Source organism: Haliotis rufescens, unplaced genomic scaffold (assembly GCF_023055435.1).
Source record: "Haliotis rufescens isolate VD_foot unplaced genomic scaffold, xgHalRufe1.0.p SCAF_30, whole genome shotgun sequence".
NCBI lineage: Eukaryota > Metazoa > Mollusca > Gastropoda > Lepetellida > Haliotidae > Haliotis > Haliotis rufescens.
The window spans coordinates 5,975,407-5,989,614 of record NW_025964002.1 but is presented as its reverse complement, the minus strand read 5'-3'; the positions used below and the strand labels follow the sequence as shown (position 1 = coordinate 5,989,614).

At 42.8% G+C, this 14,208-nt stretch overlaps 1 protein-coding gene across 3 annotated transcripts in view; it reads right to left on the bottom strand.

Annotated features, from left to right (window-relative positions):
- Positions 1–8,545: 8,545 nt before the first annotated feature.
- Positions 8,546–14,208, bottom strand: part of LOC124143260 (D-aspartate oxidase-like) — a 42,833-nt gene continuing 37,170 nt past the window's right edge. For all 3 annotated transcript variants that reach the window (XM_046512166.2, XM_046512163.2, XM_046512165.2), the window contains 4 exons: positions 14,112–14,185; positions 11,673–11,790; positions 11,047–11,145; positions 8,546–9,976 (listed from right to left, as the gene is read on the bottom strand). In XM_046512166.2, the coding sequence (XP_046368122.1) occupies positions 9,860–9,976; positions 11,047–11,145; positions 11,673–11,790; positions 14,112–14,185 (408 nt within the window). In that variant the 3' untranslated portion in view covers positions 8,546–9,859. The remainder of the gene's footprint in view (positions 9,977–11,046; positions 11,146–11,672; positions 11,791–14,111; positions 14,186–14,208) is intronic.

Below are 14,208 nucleotides of genomic sequence, written 5' to 3'. Positions count from 1 at the left end.
TTATATGATTGACATATTCGATAGTATTTGATAAAATAATATATATGTAGCCGTCATAGATACACTAGATCACGCGCACAAGTATACACGCCCGATAACAAAACTACAGAGACATTGCATTGTGACGGCACAATGATAAAAATCACGGTCGAATATACTGTTTAACGTTATACACAAAATACAAACAGAAAAGCAAACTCGTCAATGCAAATAATAAAATCCCACTATACTAATCATCAAAATCATCAAGGAACTACTTACCACATATCACATGGAAATATTCCACCATCATGAGATAAATCTTCAGAACTAATAACACCATGATGTCTGTGCAGAGGATGTGCCTTGGTTACTGGTTGTATTTTGCAGTTTGGAATGAAATCACCTGATCGATGAGGACCTCTTTGCCCTTCTGTGACGAAGAAAGCAAAAGCCGCCTGACGTCAAAGTCAGGTACTCTTGAGGCTAGCTGTTGGAGGGTGTGTTGAATATTTTACAGTATCCGTCGTTGGCAACCCGCTGACATCAATACAAGAAAAATCTCGGGAGTATTCACAAGCTGTATATTTTATAGGCGCGACGGTGTGATGGGACCTTAGACAGGTACATCCGTGGTATAACATCATGCTGACATCGTAGACACGAACACCTGTGGTATAACATCATGATGACATGTTAGACAGGGACACCTGTGGTATAACATTATGATGACATCTTAGACAGGGACGCCTGTGGTATAACATCAAGATGACATCTTAGACAGGGACACCTGTGGTATAACATCAAGATGACATCTTAGACAGGGACACCCGTGGTATAACATCAAGATGACATCTTAGACAGGGACACCTGTGGTATAACATCAAGATGGCATCTTAGACAGGGACACCTGTGGTATAACATCATGAATACACCTTAGACAGGGACACCCGTGGTATAACGTCAATATGACATCTTAGACAGGGACACCTGTGGTATAACATCAAGATGGCATCTAAGACAGGGACGCCTGTGGTATAACATCAAGATGGCATCTAAGACAGGGACACCTGTGGTATAACATCATGATGGCATCTAAGACAGGGACACCTGTGGTATAACATCATGATGACATCTTAGCCAGAGACACCTGTGGTATAACATCAAGATGACATCTTAGACAGGGACACCCGTGGTATAACATCAAGATGACATCTTAGACAGGGACACCTGTGGTATAACATCAAGATGGCATCTTAGACAGGGACACCTGTGGTATAACATCATGAATACACCTTAGACAGGGACACCCGTGGTATAACGTCAATATGACATCTTAGACAGGGACACCTGTGGTATAACATCAAGATGGCATCTAAGACAGGGACGCCTGTGGTATAACATCAAGATGGCATCTAAGACAGGGACACCTGTGGTATAACATCATGATGGCATCTAAGACAGGGACACCTGTGGTATAACATCATGATGACATCTTAGCCAGAGACACCTGGGGTATAATATCAAGATGACATCTTAGACAGGAACACCTGTGGTATAACTACCACATGACTACTCTTACACTTACACGTACATCTACCCACACTGTCACTGACATGTACGTCTACCCACACTGTCACTGACATGTACGTCTACCCACAGTGTCACTGACATGTACGTCTACCCACAGTGTCACTGACATGTACGTCTACCCACACTGTCTCTGACATGTACGTCTACCCACACTGTCACTCACATGTACGTCTACCCACACTGTCACTGACATGTACGTCTACCCACAGTGTCACTGACATGTACGTCTACCCACAGTGTTACTGACACGTACGTATACCCACGGTGTTACTGACACGTACGTCTACCCACAGTGGTACTGACATGCACGTCTACTCACACTGTCACTGACACGTACGTCTACCCACAGTGATACTGACATGTACGTCTACTCACACTGTCACTGACACGTACGTCTACCCACAGTGTTACTGACACGTACGTATACCCACAGTGTCACTGACATGTACGTCTACCCACAGTGTCACTGACATGTAAGTCTACCCACAGTGTTACTGACACGTACGTCTACCCACAGTGTCACTGACATGTACGTCCACCCACACTGTCACTCACATGTACGTCTACCCACACTGTCACTGACATGTACGTCTACCCACAGTGTCACTGACATGTACGTCTACCCACAGTGTTACTGACACGTACGTATACCCACGGTGTTACTGACACGTACGTCTACCCACAGTGGTACTGACATGCACGTCTACTCACACTGTCACTGACACGTACGTCTACCCACAGTGATACTGACATGTACGTCTACTCACACTGTCACTGACACGTACGTCTACCCACAGTGTTACTGACACGTACGTATACCCACAGTGTCACTGACATGTACGTCTACCCACAGTGTCACTGACATGTAAGTCTACCCACAGTGTTACTGACACGTACGTCTACCCACAGTGTCACTGACATGTACGTCTACCCACAGTGTTACTGACACGTACGTCTACCCACAGTGTTACTGACACGTACGTCTACCCACAGTGGTACTGACATGTACGTCTACCCACAGTGTTACTGACACGTACGTCTACCCATAGTGTTACTGACACGTACGTCTACCCACAGTGGTACTGACATGTACGTCTACCCACACTGTCACTGACATGTACGTCTACCCACACTGTCACTCACATGTACGTCTACCCACAGTGTCACTGACATGTACGTCTACCCACAGTGTCACTGACATGTACGTCTACCCACACTGTCACTCACATGTACGTCTACCCACAGTGTCTCTGACATGTACGTCTACCCACAGTGTCACTGACATGTACGTCTACCCACAGTGTCACTGACACGTACGTCTACCCACAGTGTCACTGACATGTACGTCTACCCACAGTGTTACTGACACGTACGTCTACCCACACTGTTACTGACACGTACGTCTACCCACAGTGGTACTGACATGTACGTCTAACTACAGTGTCACTGACATGTACGTCTACTTACAGTGTCACTGACATGTACGTCTACCCACAGTGTCACTGACATGTACGTCTACCCACAGTGTCACTGACATGTACGTCTAACCACAATGTCACTGACATGTACGTCTACTCACACTGTCACTCACATGTACGTCTACCCACACTGTCACTGACATGTACGTCTACCCACAGTGTCACTGACATGTACGTCTACCCACAGTGTTACTGACACGTACGTCTACCCACGGTGTTACTGACACGTACGTCTAACCACAGTGTCACTGACACATACGTCTACCCACAGTGTCACTGACATGTACGTCTACCCACAGTATCACTGACATGTACGTCTACCAACAGTAGTACTGACATGTACGTCTACCCACGGTGGGGGTTGATTGGTGTAAGTGTAAATATTGCTTGGTTTGTTGTTTTATCTCCGCACTCAGCAATATTCCAGCTTTTTGACGGCGGTCTGTAAATAATCGAGTCTGGACAAGACAATCTAGTGCCTTTTATGAGAAGCACAGTCGCCTTTTATGGCAAGCATGGGTTGCTGAAGACCTATTCTACCCCGGATCTTCACGGGTAGGTCCATTATTTAGGGACTGGTCATTGATTACAGGGAGGGGAGTTATAAACGTGTTACATGTACTTCGGGGCCATGAAAACATGTTACGAAAAATGGAATAAGTGTCGGCGAAATGTATGATACAGGCCTAAGCTGTTATTCTTTTGCTGTTGCGTGTAGTGAATGTGGCGAGTCATCCTCCCGTGGTAAAAGAGAGATAACCCATTATTTACTTCCTGTAGGACACCCCCTAAAATATGATTGCAGCTCTAATATCGTTAACCTTGGCGGGAGCAGACAAGTTGGAAACACGAGTCTAGAACCAGATCTCCATCTTCCCGAGGACATCATCAGGCGAACTAAACAACTCGTACCTGCCTTGCAGTTAATACCCCCATCACACCAAACTAGTTCTCAGGAGGAGGGTGCTCTAGAACTTTGAGTCTGCCCCCCACAAAACTGCGTCCATCCCGTTCTGCAATTACTTAAAACGAGAAAGACGTATTACGAACGGAATTGCCGTACTTCGAACCTACTAGGGACGTGTTACGACGTGGTGCAGTCCAACATAAATTGCAGTACGTGTGCACACCGACCGGGTCGACTTCTCTTTGGAGGCATGATGTGTACAGCTCGGAGCCCTGAATTTGAATGGAGACTGGCTACAACGCGCTCGGTATCCATAGGAGTCGGGCCAGGACGGGCCAGGACGCGAATACACACGCACGTGGGACGAGATGAGGACGTACTGCGAACGAGTTGGTCGGGTTAAGAATCAGTTAGAACTGGCTTGGACGTATTGTGAACTAGGTAGAACGAGGTTGAACTGGTTAAGAACGGGTTGAGATCGTCTACGAAACGTTGTCGGGATGAGGTGAACGGGCACTTTTACACGATCTCAACTGGATACAAACGGACTGCAGACTGGCTAAGAACGAGAAAGATGTACTGATGACTGCCTATGAACAAACGAGCATCGTAATTTATTTTTAACTACGCTTTCTACCGTGATCACAGCCCGTTCTAGTATTTTGTATAGAACGGGGTAGAACGGGATAGATCTACTTTGATGTGATGGTAGCAGAAGCGATTAGACATGGAAGGGAGGCAACTCTGTTGCTACTATTGAAACATTCTAAATCCGTTTTTGTGGAAGCCTCAGTGGCTGAGTGGGTGAGGTCAACTGTATGTGCTGGCGATTAAGTGCCTAACTCTCAGAGTATTGATTCGAATCCCGGATGCGACTCCTACCATTTAAGTACCAGACTTGTACTTTACTAAGAAAGTTTAAACCCAAAAGTAACGTGTGTCATATTTGACCACATTTTTAAAGGCAATGTCTCGTCATTACTGAAGCGACTGTTACTGTCCCTGTTTGTACTGATACCACTGGTAGTAACTTTGTTCTGCCTCCATCAGTGCTGCAATATTACTAATTCTAAAATTGTCCACGCTGTTAATGTGGCAGTTTGGTATCAATTCCATAAATGCACATGGAATTGATACCAAACTGCCACATTAACAGCGTGGACAATTCCTGGATTGAGACCAATTTGTGGCAGAACCGAACGCAACCGGTCGGGGGAGCATCATATCATGGCCAGGTGTTTTCAATCATCTGGTATCTTCAATGCGCCGCCGATGCCTCCCCTGTATCCACGCAAATGGGGGTCACACCCGATACTGACATTGTTAATTGAGTTGGTACACAACCCTTTCTTCAGTGTGGGTGTCCTGTTACAAGGTATGGGTTTTGTCAATGAAATTGTGATCATAAAACATTGATAGTGTTGTTATTTTCAGTCACATAGCATTTACACCACTTCATATAAAGCAAGGTTACTATTTCCTCTGGGATATACTTTTTCTCTATAATTTAGCAAAGCAGAGTTGCGTCAGTTTTACTTCGTGCCCTGGGACCCAGCTTGTTCTATCTCCACTTTTGGTCACAATTGAGTTAAAGTTCTTGAATCACTCAGGAGACTTTGTTCTATGTCCTGATGAAGTTTCAAGTCATTATTGTGAAGAGAAATGAGATTTAATCCTAACAGCATTGTGTTATCTCCAAATCTAAAACTAAATCTAAGTTCCAGGTTGTTCCAATTGCGTATCAAATGAAAATAATTCCTTTTATCACGTGATCGGGAGATAGAACATTTTCCAATTGAAAAGATGGATAATAAGTGATGCAAAATGTCAGTTTATTTTGATAGTTTGCAACGATATTACTCTTCATTCACTTAAAATGTACAATTGTTAAATAGTCAAATGAGGAAAGTATTCAGTTATTTCTTGTTGGAATTGAGCATTTCTCTCTGAATACAGACACCTTCATGTTCGTTTTGGAGATAGAACAGTATGGTTGTGAAACACCACTATGATTTTCTTTTGGAGATATGGTACTTAGAACAGGGCTTCAAGCACAAACTGATACATCAGTATTTTTTCAGAGTGCACGGTTTTCCTTCATAATTAATTGTTCGTATTCTGTCCTTCGTATCAGTCCGTGACTTCTTCAAAATGTGACCAAAACGTGCAGGTATTTTCATAATATCATCCAATCTGTTCTTAATTTGTGACACAAAATCCTTGATCTTTCTGATGAACACTTTTTCAGCGGTTGAAATCAGTCTTACAAATATCGAGATTGGAAAACTGTCTCTTGTTAATAAATTAATATTTTGAAATCATCAAGTTTTGTAGGAAGCTTCTTCATTTCAATATGACTTTCACCAGTATTTCTCCAGATCAACTAAAAGACATCGGTGTTTTGTTGTGTTTTTTATCTTGTTCCGGGGTAGCTTATCCATCCCTTTCTTTCGCTGACTTGTCACTTGAGGATTCAGTATCAAGTGCAGATTCTGTTAACACATTTCTCATATATGTGTTTGCTCCTTCAGTATTCAGTATTAGGATATACCATGACTGTCAGCAACATCGTCCAGGATATGTCTTGATGTCATTGACATCCAACACTACTGTGGATTGCCAGGGTGTTTTTAAGCGACACCAGTTATTCCAAATTTAAAAAAAAGATTGGATTGTCAGACAAACCACCGTCCAGAGCATCTGAGAATCAATCTTCTGCATGTACATTATCCTTCTCCCTCCTCATCAACAGACGTTGGTATGGATGATGTACAGATTACAGATGACCTGTACAGATGACCTTTGACACATAAAACTTCCTTCACTGAGCCCTTCTCCATCCGTTCACAATGTGCCTGTTAGAGGTAACTGGTTCCTGGAATTGTGCTATGCTAAAGACATTTAGCTATAGTCAGTCCAGGGAATGGTGCTGAGAAAATGAAATTTAGTTGTAACTGGTTCCTGGAATTGTGCTAAGGTAATGACATTTAGTTGTAACTGGTTCCTAGAATGGTGCTAAAATATTGACATTAAGTTGTAACTGGTTCCTAGAATGGTGCTAAAATATTGACATTAAGTTGTAACTCGTTCCTAGATGGTGCTAAAATATTGACATTAAGTTGTAACTGGTTCCTAGAATGGTGCTAAGATAATGACATTCAGTTGTAACTGGTTCCTGAAATGATGGGTAAGATATTGACATTTAGTTGTAACTGGTTCCTAGAATGGTGCTAATATAATGACATTTAAATGTAACCGGTTCCTGAATTGTATTAAGCTAATGACATTTAGTTGTAACTGGTTCCTAGAATGGTGCTAAGATAATGACATTTGTTTGATACTGTTTGCTGGAATGGCGCTAAGATAATAAGCAGTATAACATTATACCATAATCCTTTTGATGTGAAATCACAGGACAATCCACAAAGCTTATTTTGCTCAGCACTAAATAAAGCTGTTGATGTTTATTTTGCTCAAATATTTATCAATAAAGATACATTTGAAAAAAGAAAAGGAATATTTCTCCTTTCTAGCAAGTTTTGCGACATACAGACAACATATATATATCTAAAGTATGGTTCCAAACTTGAAATGGTGTTTGGGACAATCTGGAACTCAAGAGTTCTGTTAATATTTTAGATTATTAGATAATCTCCAAACAGAAAACTCTATTTTGTTGAATCTGTATGAACTTTTCGAAACGTTATCATGTACTTGTGACTTGAGAATGCATCTATACATGTTCGTACCACATACAGTGAAGATGGAAAAACATCTACAGTAAACTACGGTTATAACGAACACGCTTATAACGAACTGACGGATATAACGAACTTACGTTTTTGGTCCCAATTATATGTTGTTGTTATACTGTATATATGCTTATAACCAACTACGGTTATAACGAACTAAAATTAGTAGTTCCTTTGAGTTCGTTATAACCGTACTTTACTGTACTTAAAATACAAGCATTACAAACTTCAAAGTTATATGTTAAAAATGCACGTTGAGAGTAGTTTGTGAATTCCCGGCTCAGAATCAACTGCAACAACAATAGTGTAACGTTATCATAACGGTTAAATAACGTGTAATACCAACATGTTTCTTTGTTTGTTGTTTAACGTGGCACTCAGCAATATTCTAGCTATATGACGGCATTCTGTAAATAATCGAGTCTGGACCAGACAATCCAGTAACTGACATCATGAGCATCGATCCACGCACCTGGGATACGATGACGAGCCTGATCACCCGATCCCGTTAGTCACCTCTTACGACAGGCATAGTCTCCTTTTACGTCAAGCATGGGTTGCTGAAGAGTGAGTGAGTGAGTGAGTTTGGTTTAACGCCGCTTTTAACAGTATTCCAGTTATATCGCGGCGTGTCAGCTTAATGTGGGAGGAAAGCCTGGAGTGCCCAAGGGACGCAACTCTGCACAGCGAATCGCGGCGCCTTAGATGACCGGGCCACCTGTGCCCCCGGTTGCTGAAGACAATACAAACATATCGATCATGGGGGAGAATGAATTCCAAGCACCGTACCAGCAATGTTGCAGATATATAATCCGGCAAATATTACACGAAGATAATGTAATATATATATTAAACGTTTATTGCATACACAATTATGATATAAATATCCTCCAAATCCTCGAGGATTGGGTGTATCTTGATATATATCCAATGCCAGTTAACACCGGTCTCCGTTAACTTAAATAAATAAAATATCCTTCAACAGATATGTGATATATAACATGGATATGACGTAGATGAAACAAAGAGTAAATACAACATGAAATAGAGAATGTCAGGGTGCACGCTGGTGGTTCATGTATGCCTTGAACCGAGACCTTATCAAGGTATGATTATGCAAAATAATTGCAAAAAGGCGGACAATTTCAAGATGTTTGTCAGGTGTCATGGAAAGAAATGTTGTTTTTCAGTGGTCATGGCAGAGACTACACGGTATTACAAAATCCCATGGTCAGGAAAAATATATTAATTAAAAAATATTTTTTACGGATTTTCACTACAAAACAGCTTCATGTTTGTTTTGTTTTATTGGCCTCCGTATGTATGATCGTTTATCGAAAAAAAAAATTGAAAATAACAATTATGCATCATACATGTTTGAAATGTATTTTGTAGTTTGGCTCATCGTCTTAACTAAAGCAAACACATTATTAAAAAACAATCTGGCCTGAATACAGAATCCCTGGCCTACCCCCGCCCCTAGAATATCAAATATCGGCACCTAATTCATAAAAAAACCAGATTATTTGTTGCGCATTAGGAAAGGGTTTTGTCGCTTGTATTGAAATACAAATATTATATCTTGAAATATGAAAGATACAAGTTTGGTTTCCACTTGAAGTCAATGCAAGTAGTTTTGTTGAAATTATCAGTTCATTTATCCAATTCATTCACAGTTATCAGTATATGGTATATCTCAGAACATTCCTCATAGGATTACTTGAAGAACAAATATGTATACCGAGCTGCACCCAATGTTTCACATTTGCAAAATGTATGAATACTATTTAATTTTGAAATGATAGGTATTCCTTAAATGCAAAAAATGTATACTACTGCCCAACATTCACACAGAAACACAGACACAATAGTTGCAAAAACAGCGACAAAACAAATGCGATGTACTGGTGCGTTTGAAACAGTCCACCAACGCATGCAAGAAGTATTATTATTAATTAATTCTAAGCCTTACAATTCAATCACTGAGCGCGTAGAGACAATGTTTCTGTGCAAGAAGCCTCGACGGATATACTCAATGCAAATCAATACTTGTCAAAGACACGTATGCTGATGGTCAACAAAAACATGAATTAAAGAAGAACATAATTATGTTGGCAAGTTGTTAACGATATACTGTATTGATTGTTCGTTCAGAGTTTAGACTGACGGCGGGACTGTGCCCATCTTCTCACGATCTCCGTGGCCTCCAGGGCGGTGCCCCAGCTCAGCGTGATTCCCTGGGCACCATGGCCGTAGTTATGTACCACCTGCAATCGTATGATATTTAACAGTTGTCTTGCCCGGAATCGCAAATCAGTGGACGAATGAATCTTTTCTCAATGGAACGTTTCAATGGGTTAATCCCTCCATACGGCATTATAGTAGTTAATCCCGATGAGGTTGGGTGAGGTGAAATTGGGTTTAACGTCGCGTCCAAGATTATTGCACTTATATAGCGACGTGCATGCACGTGTGTGTATGTGTGTCTGCTTGTACTAGTCCGGACTGATGCCGGTTTATAGTGCTAGCTCACTGAGATACCATGCCGCAGTTTAACATGAATACCCCACTCAGACACAGTATAGTGACTCCGAGCCGACCAGTCCTTGTTTTAGCCCGTTAATGCCGAGCGCCAGACAGGGTAACAACAAGTACCATCTTTTAACGTCATTTTGTAAGACGCGGCCGGGGTTCGAGCCCCTAACCTTCCGCTCTCCTGGCGGACGCTCTACCACTAGACCACGGAGGCGGTGCCCAAATTATGGTAACACCATGTGGTGTAATCCCAAAGTTCGGCAATGTGGAAGTGGTAAATATTAGGACGGACATAATCTTAATCTTAGTGATGTAGACGCAGAACTTGAATATTTATGCAACTGGCCCTCGTCTTGTTTCGGAGGGACCGCCTCCGTGGTCTTGTGGTAGAGCGTCCGCCCGGAGAGCGGAAGGTCCAGGGTTCGATCCCGGGCCGCGTCATACAAAAAGACGTTAAAAGATGGTACTTGTTGTTACCCTGTCTGGCGGTCGGCATTAAGGGGCTAATACAAGGACTGGTCGGCTCGGAGTCAGTATACTGTGTCTGAGTGGGGTATTCATGTTAAACTGCGGTATGGTATCTCAGTGAGCTAGCACTATAAATCGGCATCAGTCCGGACTAGTACAAGCAGCCACACACACACATACACGTGCATGCACGTCGCTATATAAGTGCAATAGTCTTGGACGCGACGTTTAACCCAATTTCACCTCACCTCACCTTGTTTCGGAGGTGATATATCAGAAAAGAAATTGTTTGCGACCTGATCGGATGGACAAGCGAGGAAGGTGAGCTACGTACCATTATGTCTGCACCATTTCCATGCAGTACTTCCTGTTCAATCCGTATCGGAGTCCGTGTGGGACGAAGCCCAACCCAGTGCTCCACGACGGTTGCACCCTGAAACAAGAACCTCTTACATAATTATACAAAGATTAACCTTTTGCGAACTAGAAAACAAATACGAAAAAATGCATTTGATGAAATGTTTATCAAAGATTGTCGTTAACAATGGAAGAATTGATACCAAACTGCCACATTAACAGCGTGGACAATTTAAGAATTAATTGTAGTAATATAGTAGCACTGATGGTTGGAGGCAGAACAAAGTTACTACCAGTAGTATCAGTACAAACAGGGACAGTTACAGTCGCTTCAGTAATGAAGATACAATCCCTATACAAATGTGGTCAAATATGACACACGTTACTTTGGGGTTTAAACTTGCTTAGTAAAGTGCAAGTCTAGTAATTTAATGGTAGGAGTCGCATCCGGGATTCGAATCAGTACTTTGAGAGTTAGGCACTTAATCGCCAGCACATACAGTTGACCTCACCCACTCAGCCACTGAGGCTTCCACAAAAACGGATTTAGAATGTGTCAATAGTAGTTACAGAGTTGCCTCCCTTCAATGTCTAATCGCTTACCTGCAAGGCAGGTACGAGTTGTTTAGTTCGCCTAATGATGTCTTCGGCAAGATGGAGATCTGGTTCTAGACTCGTGTTTCCAACTTGTCTGCTCCCGCCAAGGTTAACGATATTAGAGCTGCAATCATATTTTAGGGGGTGTCCTACAGGAAGTAAATAAAGAGTTATCTTTCTTTTACCACGGGAGGATGACTCGCCACATTCACTACACGCAACAGCAAAAGAATAACAGCTTAGGCCTGTATCATACATTTCGCCGACACTTATATCATTTTTCGTAGCATGTTTTCATGGCCCCCAAAGTACATGTAACACGTTTTCATAACTCCCCTCCCTGTAATAAATGACCAGTCCCTAAATAATTAACCTACCCGTGACGATCCTGGGTAGAATAGGTCTTCAGAACCCATGCTTGCCATAAAAGTCGACTATGCTTGTCGTAAAAGGCACTGACTGGAATGTCTGGTCCAGACTCCATTTTTTACAGACGTATGTGTCAGTAACACTGTGGGTAGACGTATGTGTCAGTAACACTGTGGGTAGACGTATGTGTCAGTAACACTGTGGGTAGACGTATGTGTCAGTAACACTGTGGGTAGACGTATGTGTCAGTAACACTGTGGGAAGACGTACGTGTAAGTAACACTGTGGGTAGACGTATGCGTCAGTAACATTCTGTGAGTAGACGTATGTGTCAGTAACACTGTGAGTAGACGTATGTGTCAGTAACACTGTGGGTAGACGTACGTGTCAGTAACACTGTGGGTAGACGTATGTGTCAGTAACACTGTGGGTAGACGTATGTGTCAGTAACACTGTGGGTAGACGTATGTGTCAGTAACACTGTGGGTAGACGTATGTGTCAGTAACACTGTGGGTAGACGTATGTGTCAGTAACATTCTGTGGGTAGACGTATGTGTCAGTAACACTGTGGGTAGACGTATGTGTCAGTAACACTGTGGGTAGACGTATGTGTCAGTAACACTGTGGGTAGACGTACGTGTCAGTAACACTGTGGGTAGACGTTTGTGTCAGTAACACTGTGGGTAGACGTATGTGTCAGTAACGCTGTGGGTAGACGTATGTGTCAGTAACACTGTGGGTAGACGTATGTGTCAGTAATGCTGTGGGTAGACGTATGTGTCAGTAACACTGTGGGTAGACGTATGTGTCAGTAACACTGTGGGTAGACGTATGTGTCAGTAACACTGTGGGTAGACGTATGTGTCAGTAACACTGTGGGTAGACGTATGTGTCAGTAACACTGTGGGTAGACGTATGTGTAAGTAACACTGTGGGTAGACGTATGTGTAAGTAACACTGTGGGTAGACGTATGTGTCAGTAACACTGTGGGTAGACGTATGTGTCAGTAACGCTGTGGGTAGACGTATGTGTCAGTAACACTGTGGGTAGACGTACGTGTCAGTAACACTGTGGGTAGACGTATGTGTCAGTAACACTGTGGGTAGACGTATGTGTCAGTAACATTCTGTGGGTAGACGTATGTGTCAGTAACACTGTGGGTAGACGTACGTGTCAGTAACACTGTGGGTAGACGTATGTGTCAGTAACACTGTGGGTAGACGTATGTGTCAGTAACACTGTGGGTAGACGTATGTGTCAGTAACGCTGTGGGTAGACGTATGTGTCAGTAACACTGTGGGTAGACGTATGCGTCAGTAACATTCTGTGAGTAGACGTACGTGTCAGTAACACTGTTGGTAGACGTATGTGTCAGTAACATTCTGTGAGTAGACGTATGTGTCAGTAACGCTGTGGGTAGACGTATGTGTCAGTAACGCTGTGGGTAGACGTATGTGTCAGTAACGCTGTGGGTAGACGTATGTGTCAGTAACACTGTGAGTAGACGTATGTGTCAGTAACACTGTGGGTAGACGTACGTGTAAGTAACACCGAGGGTAGACGTATGTATCAGTAACACTGTTGGTAGACGTACGTGTCAGTAACGCTGTGGGTAGACGTACGCACCAGTAACACTTTGGGTAGACGTTCTTTGCAGTAACACTGTGGGTAGACGTACGTGTCAGTAACATTCTGTGAGTAGACGTACGTGTCAGTAACACTGTGGGTAGACGTATGTGTCAGTAACACTGTGGGTAGACGTATGTGTCAGTAACACTGTGAGTAGACGTATGCGTCAGTAACACTGTTGGTAGACGTATGTGTGAGTTACACCGTGGGTTAGACGTATGTGTCAGTAACATTGTGAGTAGACGTACGTGTCAGTAACACGGGCTAGACGTACGTGTCAGTAAAACTCATATTGGGTAGACGTATGTGTCAGTAAAACTCATTGTGGGTAGACGTACGTGTCAGTAACACGGGCTAGACGTACGTGTCAGTAAAACTCATGATGGGTAGACGTACGTGTCAGTAACATACTGTAGGTAGAAGTACGTGTCAGTAGCATACTCACTGTGGGTAGACGTACGTGCTCACTCCATCCCTCGTCTCTGATGTGTAGAACATGTTGACCCAGGGGGCTCGAACCTGGTAAGGGACACGATCAGTTG